General features: G+C 42.4%; 1 protein-coding gene across 3 annotated transcripts in view; it reads right to left on the bottom strand.

Moving 5' to 3' along the window:
• Positions 1 to 4,801: 4,801 nt before the first annotated feature.
• map3k13 (mitogen-activated protein kinase kinase kinase 13) overlaps positions 4,802 to 14,483 on the bottom strand; it is a 28,450-nt gene continuing 18,768 nt past the window's right edge. For all 3 annotated transcript variants that reach the window (XM_029530227.1, XM_029530228.1, XM_029530229.1), the window contains 13 exons: positions 13,032 to 13,741; positions 11,910 to 12,093; positions 11,588 to 11,779; positions 10,636 to 10,794; positions 10,286 to 10,444; positions 10,076 to 10,184; positions 9,796 to 9,905; positions 9,379 to 9,495; positions 8,999 to 9,142; positions 8,031 to 8,790; positions 7,869 to 7,939; positions 7,484 to 7,775; positions 4,802 to 7,386 (listed from right to left, as the gene is read on the bottom strand). In XM_029530227.1, coding sequence (XP_029386087.1) covers positions 7,285 to 7,386; positions 7,484 to 7,775; positions 7,869 to 7,939; positions 8,031 to 8,790; positions 8,999 to 9,142; positions 9,379 to 9,495; positions 9,796 to 9,905; positions 10,076 to 10,184; positions 10,286 to 10,444; positions 10,636 to 10,794; positions 11,588 to 11,779; positions 11,910 to 12,093; positions 13,032 to 13,674 — 3,042 coding nt within the window. In that variant the 5' untranslated portion in view covers positions 13,675 to 13,741 and the 3' untranslated portion in view covers positions 4,802 to 7,284. The remainder of the gene's footprint in view (positions 7,387 to 7,483; positions 7,776 to 7,868; positions 7,940 to 8,030; positions 8,791 to 8,998; positions 9,143 to 9,378; positions 9,496 to 9,795; positions 9,906 to 10,075; positions 10,185 to 10,285; positions 10,445 to 10,635; positions 10,795 to 11,587; positions 11,780 to 11,909; positions 12,094 to 13,031; positions 13,742 to 14,483) is intronic.

Below are 14,483 nucleotides of genomic sequence, written 5' to 3' on the forward strand. Positions count from 1 at the left end.
GAGTTTGTGAGGCTTCATGCAGGTTGAAAAGGAGTTGGCCTCTATCATGGTGATTCGAGAAGAGGGCTCCATAGCTGCTGTCTGGACTGGGCTGACAGTCCAGACAGTCCGGAGCTTATGCTTCAGATGGCTGCCAAACACACAATCAAACGCACACCGATCAGTCAACTGAGACTTTCTAACACTTTTTCACCACCACTGTCAAAAAAACCCTTCACAATTCTCAGTAGTTTCTTATTCAGTTTACAGCAGAAAATAAAGGTTGGCATTCATCACGGTTTTCATCACTTAAGTAGAAATACTATTGTACCCTCAGCTGTAGTTGTGGCCTTTCTCCTCACTCGCTTTCTTTTTTTGCCCTACAAAATCACCAACACATTAGACTTTCTGCGTGACATCACCTTTGTGCACTGACTGTGTAGCCTTATCTAATATAATGATATAAACACTTTGCATCATGTACATACGTAATTGTCACTGCAGGACCAGTTTGGAAACATGTGGGCATGGAGCTGCTGTTCCCTCGCTGCCTGCTCATAATATTTGGCCTGCTCTTCCTTTGGAAGGGATTTCCACTGCAAACAACAGCACATTTTCAAAGTACACTGCAATGCATACCATTGGAAACATTAACAGTTACAGGCCCCACAGTCCTACAACAGTGGAAATTCTGGTTCAGGAAATGATTAATCAATCAATCTCTCTATTAAAATACCTTTTGTCCAAGCAGAGTGTTTATTACTGCACTATTATTGGTGTTGAGTTCTGCAGCAGCGATGTTCCTTTGCTCCTTCTTAAAGAGCATGAAGGCGTTGAGTGGCTTCTTCACATATTCCCGTTCATCGTCCTGTTGTTGCTCACGTTTTCTCTTACTGTTGTAAAACAGATTATCATCAATGAGCCAAACTGGAATGAAATGCAGATTCTGGATGTGACATGCTCCTGTGAACCAGTCAGGATGACTTACTGTGATGTGGTGGGAACAGAAGGAACAGAGACGACGGGTTGGACGGCTGCAAATGTGTACAACACCTCACCGTTCCTGCGTGAATAACATCAGACAGATAAATTAGATTACAGAAAAAAATCATTCAAAATACAGACTGAGGCCTCCAGGTGTGTGTGCTTGTTACTTACAACACACTGACAGGAACCAGGTTTTCCTGCACGCTGTTTGGAGAGCTTAAAACAGGCACGTTGTAATACTGGAGACACAAAACACAAATAACGCACATAACAAGTGATTAGACAAGCTGCTCCATCTTCATCGTCTGTGTCACCTGGCAAACAATCACAATAAATCACCATAATACCACAGAGGTGGATGCTCCTGAAGGGGGTTGCAGGAGTCAGGATTATCTATACAGGGCATAAATATCATCTTACACAAACCTGTAATGTGTGCATCACATATGTTGATGCACACATCACACATTGGAAAATGCTTTAATTCTTTCATGAAGCCCGTGTTTTGAAACTTTATTTGTACATATATAAAAATTTCCTTCAGGAACATTTAGACTTATTCAACAGCCATAATGAATGTCACACAAATAAACACAAACACAAGACAAGCATGACTGTGATTAAAAGTGTCCACCAGCGAAGGAAGTTCTTTCCAAGTGTTTTATCCAAATACAGGGGAGCCATGTCTTCTCACCTCTCCTCACTCCAAGCTGAAGTCAGTTCTTTATTGAATGGTGAATGTGTGGGAGGAGGAGGGGAGGGGCTGGGGATCTTGTAATACCACCTTTAATGACTCAAATATGATTTAAATGTTTACCTTGAACAGACTTAGGTTCAAGAAATGTATACGTCTTTATTCATCTCATTAAACCTGGTTTCTGATCAGTGTCAGTGGGAAGTGTGAAACCTGTTTCAAGTCCAGTCACATGATAAAAAGATTTTTTTTGTGTGTTTTTTGTTTTGAAGTCCATCACTGATTCTAAGCTGATGCTCCTGAAGCTGCTGTCCACCAGGTCAGTGAGGTTTCTTCAGAGTGTGTTAAACCTGGGCCTTACCTGTGGAGGAGGAGTGAGGGCATCTACTGTTCCCAGGATCTGGGGTCCAGGCCACTGGTAGGGCAGGTACTGTGAGGAGGGGAGCAGAGGTTAATTATCTATATATGTAATCTACATGTGTGAACTCAGGACTTTTCATTTTAAACCAACACAATACAGTAGTGGATGTATGAGTCAGTCTAATAAAGACTGAAGTTTGTTTAGTAATGTTCTTAGCTTACCTTTGCTCTCATTTACATATCTAAATAATAAATCAGATTTCCTGTGTTAAAACTAAAAAAACTCAGTTTTGACTCAGAGGTTGATAAAATTCGCACGACTCCACTGATCAGCTATTTTTAGTGTCTTACCTGTGTCTCGTCATAGAATACAGGAGCAGATACTGATGGCTGCTCAAAGCTTTGTGGAGCTGAATCTGTGGTAATGTCTCCACTGCTGGTGTCACCCAAGAGGTCACTGATGAAGTCCTCAAGGTCAGGTGGAAGGGGAGCAAAGATGGACTCTGATGGCTGCTCAAAGCTTTGTGGAGCTGGTTCTGTGGTACTGTTTCCACTGCTGGTGTCACCCAAGAGGTCATTGATGAAGTCCTCAAGGTCAGGGGGAAAGATGGGAGAAGGAGGAGAGAGGACAGGGGGAGCAGGAGGAGGGGTGGAAGCAGGAATAGGAGGGGAGGGAGGAGGTGATGGAGGCAGAAGTGGAGAGATGAGTTCATCTACCATGTCTGGTAATGTTTGGAAGATCTCACTCCATTTAATTCCTGTGCTGGGATGATCCAGATGTTCTCTGATGTCCATCTTTGCTGAGCTTTGGACACAAAGAGAAAGCTGTTTGTGAGACATCGACTATGAAAAACCGTACATGTTTCTTTGCTACATTCACCTCACAGCTCAACTTTGTATTTACTTTTCAAAATAAGTTTGTATGTAGCTCATTTAGAAAAGACAAAACTATTCAACAATATATAATTATTCTTTTCACTTCAGCAAACATGTTGATAAATATTAATGTAATCATGTCATCAGCCAATAAAACAATAAACTGAGTTTCTTCACTTAGTCAACAACATCTCTAGTTAAGTTAAAAAGTAAAACTAATATCTCACAGAAGAGTTTGGAGTTGATCTAAGTTATGAGAGCAAACATTTAAAAAAAAAAATTTTTTAAAGCACAGCTTTTAAAAAATCTATTTCAGTTCATACTTGTTGCGTTCACTGATGCTTTGGTCAGTTCACCGTTTCCTGGGCTTGTTGACGTTTCCAGTTGAGGTCTGTGAGGATATTTGTGTCTTTCTGTGTTTTCTCTGTGATGGCTGCAGGTGAAATGAGCTGAAACTTTGATCTCTCATTGTGTGAAACATTCTATAGAACTGTGATGCAACAAAGCTCATTTAAATTTTCTATGACATGAGCAGAACCACACATAATCATGATTACCATGACGACTGCTGCCAGTCAAGTACCCCTGATTTCAATATACCTCACATACCACTAAGGTCATTCACTCAGTTTTGAACTACTTGTATTCACGGGTCAAAGAATCAGTCAAAGTTTGCTTTTGTTTTTTAAAGTCCTCTACTCTTTAGCTATGCTGCTATAGGCCTAGGCTGCTGGGGGAAGGACTGAACACCCCCCCGCATGCACTGACATTCCAACAACCGTGCTTCTCCTAAATCCCTCTTTCTCCCAGTTTTAAGCATGTGTTCTGTATGGAATAACCGTTTCCTAAAGTCTCCGTCTCTCCCTGCCCTCATCCTGCAGGTGATGAATCATCTCTACCCTCTGCTCCTGTGCTCCTGCCCCCTCCCCCCCGAGCCTGGTTCTGCCCAAAGGTTGCACAATATGCATTGTTAATGTTTATTATTTTGAATATATTCTGTTGCCAGCATTTCTGTAATTGAAGTAAAATCATGGACATGTGATTTTACTGGTAATATATTCTATAAAAGACTAGTATCACTGTAGTCGTAAGATACCCTGCTGAAAACAAAAAGAATGGCAACAATCTCAGTCACAGAAGACAGAGACCTGTGTTTTGGGTACAGTACATCAGCATTTATTCCATGCAGTTGTTTGCTCTGATTTTATTCTCCCAGATACCCACTGCACTGTACACAGGATAATACAGGAAACTGACAGGATTGGTTGATCGTAATGCCATTCAACAGGAAAGGGAGTTGACAGTAACAAAGAAACAAACGTCTGATACATGGGATGAGGCGACATGGTGTCCACAGTTAGAGACAACTTCACCAAAATTCAAATGTAAGTAATTGGTATTTTGATTAAAAGTGAGAGGAAGGGATCATTGCAGCAATCGACATCACTCATGCCTCCAAGCTTTAAGTTTCATTTACCCTGCTGTGACAATCAATGGAGTGGCTTTTGGTTGGAAACAGAACTGATTCCTTATAGCCTGTGTTGACATATATTTAAAAGATTTAGGAACACTTCATATTGGTAATAACTGATGCAAATGCTCTAAATGATAGATGGTCCACTGCAGAGCCAATGATATGACAATGCTTTTGTTCTCACATATAAATACTATTCTCTTCCCAAACCAATTTATTGTGCTTCCTTTAACTAATACTTTTCAGGAGAAATCATAGGTCACAACATTTCTAAAGCTGCCTGGAAAACAAAAAAATACAAAAACAAAACACTGCATCTTACCAGTGATTCAAAATAAATTAATTCAATAATCATGTAGGCCAGCTACAAAAAAAAAAAAAAAAACAAAACCCAAAACAAAACCAAAAAAAAAAACAACTAAAAATCACAATTAAATTAAATCTTTACAACAATCATACTTCACAGGATCAGAAAGACAATGTTATTGAAAGCTTGATCAGATTACCCAGTCATTACAATACACTAGGTTATGTCACACAAACGTAAACAGAGCGAAGAAGGTTGAAGAAGACTCAAGGAAAGGCAGCAACTGTTTTCAGTAGCAGATGATAGCCTTTCAAAAAGCCTTAAAGAGAAAAAAAGGGTAATATATCCATCGGTACAGTTTTAAATCCACCTTGTGCTACTGGATTCGTATGACCCATTCCCCCCTGCGGTGTTCAATACTGATGTGATACAGATGAAAAGATTTCCTGCTCAATTTTAACCAGTTGGCTGGTCATCAGTGACAGAAGCTCGAGACTTTGTCAGAGCTGTGCGATACGTTAGGGGACAAAAAAAAGGTCACATTACATTTTCAGATGTTTATATACAGGAGTAACTAACACTGAGATGAGGTTGCTAAAAACCAAGAGCAGCTTAATTGCTCTGTGGCCTTGTCTCTGGCTTATATTCCTTATGTAGAACTTCAGCCATCTGCATACACTTGAGCTGACATCGTGACATCATTATCATTAAATTCAACCCTGGCTGGCTATTTTTCAACCACAAAATCATTAAGGTGACTGACAAACAATCAAAAAGGAATAAAAATAAAGCTCTAGCAGATGCAGTATCCCTTTTCAATGTTAACCTGATAAAAAAAAAAAAGTACAATTGCTGGCATTTTGGGATTTGGATGATGGGAAACATGGGATAAATTACCCTGGCTAGAAAATGGAATTTAACTAAACAAGGTGTCAAGGTAAGTCAGTGTAAGTGGCTATTGGAACATCTCACCTGCTCTCAATCGCAAACATAAAACCTGAGCACAAAGACCTTGACAAGGCGGTTTCACAGAAATGGGACAGTTAAAAAATATAGCATCTATAACAAGGTGTTTGACACTTGCTAACCCCCCCCCCCCAGCCAACAGTGACTGTGCTGTGTCTAGCCAGCTAGACACCCCGGATCCTGAGCAAGCAATTTCTTTCTCATCTGAGTGTCATTGTATGTTATTGCAGTTTTTATTCACTACAGCACAGAAAACTATTTTCGGACATTATGTATCAGTTAGTATAAATTTCCCTGCTAGAAAATTTGTACATGGGAGATGCTGCACCTAGTGATTTCAAGAAATGGGATACTGCACCTGGACTGCAACTTAAACACTCTAGATCTCTATATAATATTTATGTCCAGCAATAAAGGGTTGAACATCAAGGCTATCTGTAAGACCTTTTTAATATTCCTGCATGGTCCATAATATGTGCCGCTCAAAGAACATTCCTACATACAATAATTGGTCCAGTCCAGTTACTCACAGTCCTTGAACAGTCCTGAGATGAGACTTGAAACTGTAATGTCTAATGAAGAAGAAAGGGCTTTGTGTCCTCTAACACATACACACACACACACACACACACACACACACCTCACTACTCCCTCCATAACTCTGGCCATGACATCTGATTGATGATGTCACCCAATGATGATGACGTTGGTTTATATCTTTGAGAGAAGGATGAGCCTCTGTTTTATTCATTTTTTTCTTCATCTCTGTTGCTCTGAGCTTGTCCACTTCATGCAGTTTTCTGGCAGCTTTTGCATTGTTGCGATCTGCACAGACATGCTCAGACAGGTCAGTGGGGGAGGGGATCTGATGAATAAATATGTATGGTTGATTTAAGGAAGGAGGAAAGTCTGGCTGCGAGGCAGGTAGTTTCATGCTGGTGTTCACACTGTTCCCATGAGCTCCTTGTGTCCTGTTGGGATGGAAGAGGAAAAAGTGGGGTGCTGGGGCTCCGCACTGTAAACTCATGATTAAGCAGGTTGGTCAAACTGTACTAAGAGAGGGCTTGTTGGGGTTTTGGTTCTAAAACAGTGAGAAGTTGCGGGCCACTGCAGCCAGATCAAAAAGGCTTGTAGTGACACTCTGTGTCAGTCAACTGTGAGACCAAAAACTGGTATGATGTAGTGTCACACGGCTGGCAGCTTCAAATAGATCAGCACTTTGATAAGTAATCCTTCTCGTCATTATCACCATCTGTATCTTCATCCAGTCTCGGTCTCTCCCTGGCATACAGTTGGCCCAAGCTCAGTTTCAAATTGTCATTTTTTTCTCTGTTCTGATCAGAGTACATACAGGTCCTGAATTTTCCTTCAAAACTCAGACAAAAATAAATTATGAATGTTACACGATCTACTGTACATTAAGTTTATCATTCAAAAAGGAATCCCTGCCATGGGCTGTCTGGATGCTGTGCTAGAGATGAGGCGTATCAAGAGGGGGAGGTTCAGGGGAGGCTCTGGGAGAGATTGCATGGGGCTTTGCTATAGGGAACTATCTTTTAAATGTCATCCTCTTATTGCTGTGTTTTCTGCAGGGCAGAGTGGGACACAATGACCTCTAGGCAAAAACCCCTACGCCTGGTTTCACCATGAGGAAGGAGCACCGACTTTGTTGTTTCTAATAGTGGCGTCGGAGCACTCTGCTTCTGATGAATCACAGTCCGAGTCTCCGAACTGTAGCGGATTCTGAGACAAAAGTGAGACAAGGAAACATTATCAGACGGTGATTTTCAAAATTTTGCTTTTATTCTTTAGAAACTCCCCTCATATCCATGCGACTGACCTCATAGCTGTGTTCATCAGAGCACAGTTTTCCCAAGGAGATCTGGGTCTTGACCCTGCGCACAGCACACTCCTTATCAGAGAGGCCATCTGACTGGGTGGAGATGTCAATGGGGATGTCTGGTGTGTGCGACAGAAGCTCATCCAGATGCTCCTCCTGACTGGCGCTCAGCCTCTCCAGAGGTCCACTGTGAGAGTGATCACTGGTGTTTCCCTCCTCTCCATCAGACACGGACAGGTTCTCTGAGCTGAATGTGGAGTATGACTGGAAGCTGCTCATACAGCGATGAGGCCTGTAAGGAAGCAGAAGAAATCATTTATGCTGTTTTTGTAATGGCGTATTTGATTTGGAGTGTTCCAACACAAGTTCAAATTATGTATTTTACCTCTGTCTCCTTGGAAACTCCACTTCACTATCCACCTCGCCTTCTTCCTCCTCAGATGACTCATCTCCACCCTATATGAGAAACAATAAAACACAATTTTTAATCGTTTTAGTGACACAAACACACATCACAGAATCGTTAAAGGCTAGAAGGGGTACTTACCTTCCTGAGTGGCCTAATAGTGTGTGGCAGTGTGGTGGTGTGGGGGTGTGTGTTTTGGGATGCCTCCTGTTCCTGGGCCTCATTCTTCTTTGTGGTCTCCCCATCTGAGGCTGGATCTTTGCCTGGCATTGCTAAAGAAGACTGAGTCCCTTCTTGGGTATTGAGCAGTGAGTAGTGGGGTAGCTCTGGATGGCTGGACACAGGCAGGGTCTCCTGACAGTGTAGGCAGCCAGGGAAGGGGTGTGCCTGACAGCAGGGGCACAAAGAACCAGCTGCAGCACCCGGGACAGGATTGGAACTGGTGGATGAAGTCCGCCGTCGTGTGTCTGCACCCACAGCAGTAGAAATGAGGTCAGGGCTGGAGCCAGAAACGTGGCGCTGCAGGTGGTCTGTCTGAGGGCTACGGAGGGCAGCTGCAGGGCCGAAATAGCGCAGGTTGTTGGCACAGTTGACAACGGCCTCCTCACGGCCCTTCAAGGGGAGGAAGGGCCCTTCATTTGGTGGGTGGTGGTGGTGATGGTGGTGGTGGTGAAGCAGCTGCTCCTGCAGAGAATGGGTTTCTTCTGGAGCTCCAACTACAGGCTTCAGCACGCCACTGAACTCACTGTGGCTTCCTTTGCTGTTGGCGCGGCGGTGACGAGGCTTGCTTCGGTAGCGTGCTTTACCGGGAGGAGTGGAGACCTTTGGGCTGGCAGACAGTGGTGAGGGGGAAGGGAGAGGGTCAACACTAGGGATGCCATCAGAACGAAGCAAGTCTGGCCTGAAAGAAATACATTCGGCAGCATAAACATAATGTAATTCAGTAAATTTGATAATATTATGTCCATTGCCAGAACATATTTCAATACATCTTATTTTACTGAGCACTGCTGAGTATTTCATGGATAAATACTTCAATAACAGCAGCTGAAACAGACCACTGTTTTCTTTTATTTGATAATTCATATTTAATTAGCTAAGGTTCTTACCTCTTTGTTGTGGACATCCCAGGCTTATGGGAAATGCTTCCTTTTTTCTTAATGAGCTTCTCTACCGCATTCGACCTGACAATGGGTCGGACCAAGTGGCGCTTGTATGTCCCCGGATATTTCTTTTCCACTGCCTGCTCTCTCCTGCAGGGATGGCAGAATTAACTTTGGAGTTGTGTTTGTATAAACAGCATCAACATTCACTTCAGAGTTGAAGTTGTTACTCTAAACTAGAAGGCTCTTCTTGGTTCTGCTCTTCTAAATAGCTGAATATATTTTCAGTTTTCTTGTCAAGGAAGAAAAGATACACTAAAAACCATTAAGACCCAGTGATTAGGAAAGATCTGAACTGATGAATACTATTGTATACTTTTACATACTTCATTAATTCCTTCTCCCGGACCTCCAGCTGCAGCATGATAGCACTGAGCTCCATGTAAAGATTGTTGGCTCTCTCAAGTTTCCTCTCATAGTGTTCCCGAATGTCCAGTGCGTGCCTGAGGGAGTACAGGAAATGCAATATATGGATTTCCAACAACGTGTGCTTTAGCCTGAAGGCTACACCATTCACACCAATTATTAACTACTACAAAGGATGATCTGTTGTCTGACTGTTGATCTACTATGCTAAGTATTTTGGATGCCTTTTCAAGAGACTACACATCTGTAGAGACCAACCAAAAGGAGGCGCTACTGCACTTGTGGACTTGTTACTAATAGCCAGATTCTTTGTCACTGATGGCTGACATGTTTATCATTGTTGTGTTCATCCCTGAATCTGGTCATTTGACACACACCTGAGTTCATCCCTTCTGCGTCGGATCAGCTCTTCATCCAGCCTGTGGATGCAGGTGCCTTCACTTTTAATCTTCTCAAAATGTTTCTTCACCTCCTCCCTCCATTCTGCCTGTAAAAGGAGAAGAACTAGATAAAATACTGTCAGTTCACATTACACTCAACTCCATGGTATAGACGAAATTATACTGAGCTATTTAAATATCTAGGTCTCCTATAGTGTTTTCCCGATGACCATCACCAAGTGAAGGTCCTTGCGTGTGTTTCAGGTGTTTTGCAGACCTGAGATTTGAAGTAGGTCTCCTGAGGAGCTCCGAGAACGTCGGCAGAGGCAATGTCAAGGTGCAGGAGAATCTGGCGAAATGACGGCCTATTCCTGGGCTTGCCTTGCCTGGAAAAAAACAACATTGAGAATTCTGTGTAGCTTACCACTAAAATGTAAATACAGCCCTTGACTCTTGTTATTACACTTGATTTAGAGCCCATACACACCATGTTTGTTTCATGAGGATTTTGAAGCCATCTGGACAGGTGGAGGGCACAGGAAGGTGGAGACTGTTGCTGCCAACACCCCAGATGATGGCTGAGGAATCTACATCTTTGTAGGGAATCTCTCCAGTTAGCAGTTCCCACAACACAACTCCAAATGACCTGCAACACACAAGTAGATCCAGATGAGTCTCACCACAGCACACAATACTGACAAATAAGGAATTTTATCAATACCAAATAACAGTGGAATAACTGAATTTCTCTCAAACTCAATGAGCATGCATAACTCTAAGTCTTTGTATCAGACTGTGTGTGTGTATATATATATATTTAAAACTTTAAGTACCTACCAGATGTCAACTTTTTCAGAAACAGGTTCATTTCTTATCACTTCTGGTGCCATCCAGGCTACTGTGCCCGCAAAAGACATCTTTGTACTTTTGTCACTGAGCTCTTTAGATGTTCCAAAGTCAGAGATTTTCACAGTGTCGTTGTGCGTGACCAAAACACTAAAATACAGAAATACACACACCAAAAACATCAGTCTAAGAGACCAGTTTAATACAAGCTTTCAGAAAACCTCACATTAAGCTTATCCACACACTAAAACCTGAAGTTTAAACTGTTTTCTTTTTTAAGAAATGTGTTTCTTCTTGCTGTATTTAAAATCAATCTTCCATCCTGAAAGACCTTACAGTTACAGAAGCACGTTGTACATCCAAATCACCCAATTTCGCTAAATGAGGCCGACCTTTCCTGCACATTCAGCTTACTATCATTCTGCTGACTAATAGCGTGTTTGGCACTGCAGCAACATGATGATATTGATTAGACAAACTGCTCTGAGCAGAAGACAGGAGAAGAAGAACAAGCTGAGTCAAGGTTCCATGGCAAGCAGGCTTTATTTTATTATTTGAGCTAATGTCAGACTACTTGGGGCTGAAATGCTGAGATGCTGTTGCTGCTTTGAGCAAAAAATCCTAAACAAGGCAACTGATCTGTTTCCCTGAGCATTACAGATCAGTTTTAAGATCATGACTGCAGGCCACAAGCTGCTGCATGACAGTAAAGAACTAAAAAAAACATTGTACTTTCCTTTAGATCAGGAAGAAAATACATTTCTGCTTTACATACAAAAGCATTTTCTCCTAATTTAACTGTAATCTTATTGCAACTCCACACATACGTAAATAAGGCTCCTGTATTAATGGTGAATCATTGATCGTTTTTCAAAGAAGTAGAAAACAGAGAAGACATTACCTATATCCTAATCTGGCAACGCCAGCAAAATAAGAGACTCACTTGGGAGACTTAAGATCTCTGTGGATGATCTTGTGAAGGTGTAGGTAGTTCATGCCACTGGCGATGCCTGATGCCCAGTCTACCAGCAGCCTGGGGGTAACTTTCCTGCCCGCCCTCAGCACCTCATACAGCTGACCCTGGGCACAGTACTCCATGATGATACAGTAGCACGGTGCCTGAGTGCACACTCCCCTATGTTGCATAAACCACAGGAAACTCATGTATAGATGATCGGACAAACCCAGTGTCTGTCAACAACGCACACATGAAAACAACAACACAACATCAGGAGACAAACACGATCAAGTGGCTGTGGACTTACTTAAAGCTGATGATGTTGGGGTGCTTCAGTTTTCGCAGGTGTTTAATGTCGGTCTCCTTCTGCTCACGCACTTTCTTGATGGCCACCTCCTCAGAGCGAAATTTTCCCAAAAAGACAGCCCCCTGCGCACCGCTGCCCAGCCACTGCAGCTCCGAAATCTCTTCAAAGGGAACCTCCCACATGTCTGGAAATGGAAATATTGCTCTTAAGTATATATATTAATAGTCGAGGCTAAATATATGAAACTATAGTCAGCAGTCGTTAATTTACGTTTGGCCTAAAGACTGAAAAAAAAAAGGGAAACTGTGAACACAATGCACCTACTCCTTATCTCATCTACTTTTAAAGGGCATTCATTAGCAGGTTAGACCTTATTTGTTGGTTTAATTGAACCACAAAAGACTCAAAATATGAAGAAGTCCCCCGTGAAGTGAATGTGAAAAAGTAAAAAAGTATAGAAGATATCAAACTATCCCTTTAAGATGTGAAAATTTTACTTAAAGAATTAAGCTGTTACAACAAATAATATGTCAAAATGTTCATAATAAATACCACGTAGTTCAGGTCTCCCGTCTCCTTTTTTCATTCTAACAGTAACATAGGGGTGCAGTCCACCACAGGTCCAGATACATTATGTGGCACAACCACAAAGCACAATTATAGGAGTGCACTAGTTATTACACAACTTAGTCATCCTGAGCAAGAGTAAACTTAAAAGCCTGTGCAAAATGCTATTAACTTAGATAGTGAGTCATACACTGCTCCATCCTTGTTATGTGGTTTTGGAAACAGGGCAGAGGAGAATCTGTGCTACTAAAATTTCTAGCCATCTGAATGTTAGCTGACCCACCACAGGGCCTTGCCCAGTTCAGACTGTCCATTACCTTTGCATGGCCTCAGACAACAGTACAGCTTCACCTTCACAATAAGATAGTGAAGCTAGTAGCGGCCAAAGAATTAGCGTGTCAGATTAATTAGGAAAAAACAGGAAGGAAACTTCAGTTTTCGCATCAGAAGAAATGAGAAATTTTTGAGGATTTTCATATACATATATGAATGAAACACAGAACATTTAATTTCTTTAACTGATGCAAAGCAGAAAGACAAGACTTAAAAGCTCACCTTGCTGTTGTAGCTTGTATTCAGTCGAGTACGTTTTCCCTATGATGTTCCAGACTGGCCGAAGACAGCCGAAAAGCCCTTCTAGAAAGCCCCCTGACCCAGGCCCTGCTCTCTGGAAGTGCAGTTTAATGTCATCAGGATGGTGTGGATGGGTCTGTCTCCCCTCTCCACTATGTTCCACGGGACAGTCCCCTTCTCCAGTCTGTTCTTCCAACCCACTGCCACACCCACCATGCTCGCAGGAAGCCGGCGACCCAGCTTCCTCATGATCCTGCTCCTGCAGCTGGAGCACACTGTTGTCAAAGTGCCCGTCCTCGCTCCGTGTTGAGTCCACGCTCAAGGCCGTGTTTGGGGGGCTTATACCTCCCAATACGGAGTCCTCGTCCTGGCCAGGGATCTGCAGCGTCTGGAGAGGAACAGGTAGGTGTGTGGGTGGGGCCAGGTCAGTGATAATCTGAGGAGGTAAATTAGAGGGAGGGGCTTGCGGAGGCGGGGGTTGGGAGTTGGGCGAGTTTGATTTCTTCATGGCGTCCCCAACAACAGTTAGTTTGAGCTCCTCCTTCAGCTTGCCCACCAACAGACTGGGGCAGGAAGTCCATGACAGCACCTCCGGGGAGCTACCCATGGTGTCATGCATGTGCATGGGCTGCCAAGTAATGATGAGTGTCCTACGTCCTAACACACTGGTTTGTCTGGATAGAAAAATTCACCTGCAGGTGAGAGATAAACAATGAGAAAGAAAAAGATTGATAATTGAAATCATAAAATGCTTTGAATTCAAAATAAAAAGCAGAGTTACCACCATTTGCAGGTATCATTGTGGATATCGATGATACAGCGACTATTATGAGACCCTGCTCTTTACACAAAGACAAACATAATCCCCTCACTTATTCCCATTGATCTGATATGAGAGAGTTGACATTAATTATATATATATATATCCGTGTTCTGTATTTGGGCTAGTGATAGGAAAACATCTGGCATACACAGCCCATCATCACTGTTTAACCAGCAGGGCTGGACATGGCTGCCACAAACCAATAAACAGCTGCACAGGAAACATAATTTTATCCAACCACCAGCTGAAAATCTAAACCACCTTAATCTGTTAGCGTTACACAAGTCACCACTGAGACAGGGTCAAGGACGAGACATGTTTCTGAGACTAAGCATAAAAGTCAAGGGAAAATATGATGAGACTTACACAGAACATTCTGCTGTTGGCAGTGGCACAAAAAGTGCCAAAATATATATATATAATATAATATTAATATTAATAATAATATATAATAATAATCCGCTGTGGTGTGTTTCTAAATAGGGTCTGTATTTTCTTAAGGTGATATAACATTTTAGAGGCCTAACATGCCAGGGTTAGCTGAAGGGTGCCTTATCTCATAAGATTCCATCATAGAAGAGGGAGCAGGGGCGCCCTGAGTGTTGTGCGAG

Source organism: Echeneis naucrates, chromosome 21, assembly GCF_900963305.1.
Source record: "Echeneis naucrates chromosome 21, fEcheNa1.1, whole genome shotgun sequence".
Taxonomy (NCBI): Eukaryota; Metazoa; Chordata; class Actinopteri; order Carangiformes; family Echeneidae; genus Echeneis; species Echeneis naucrates.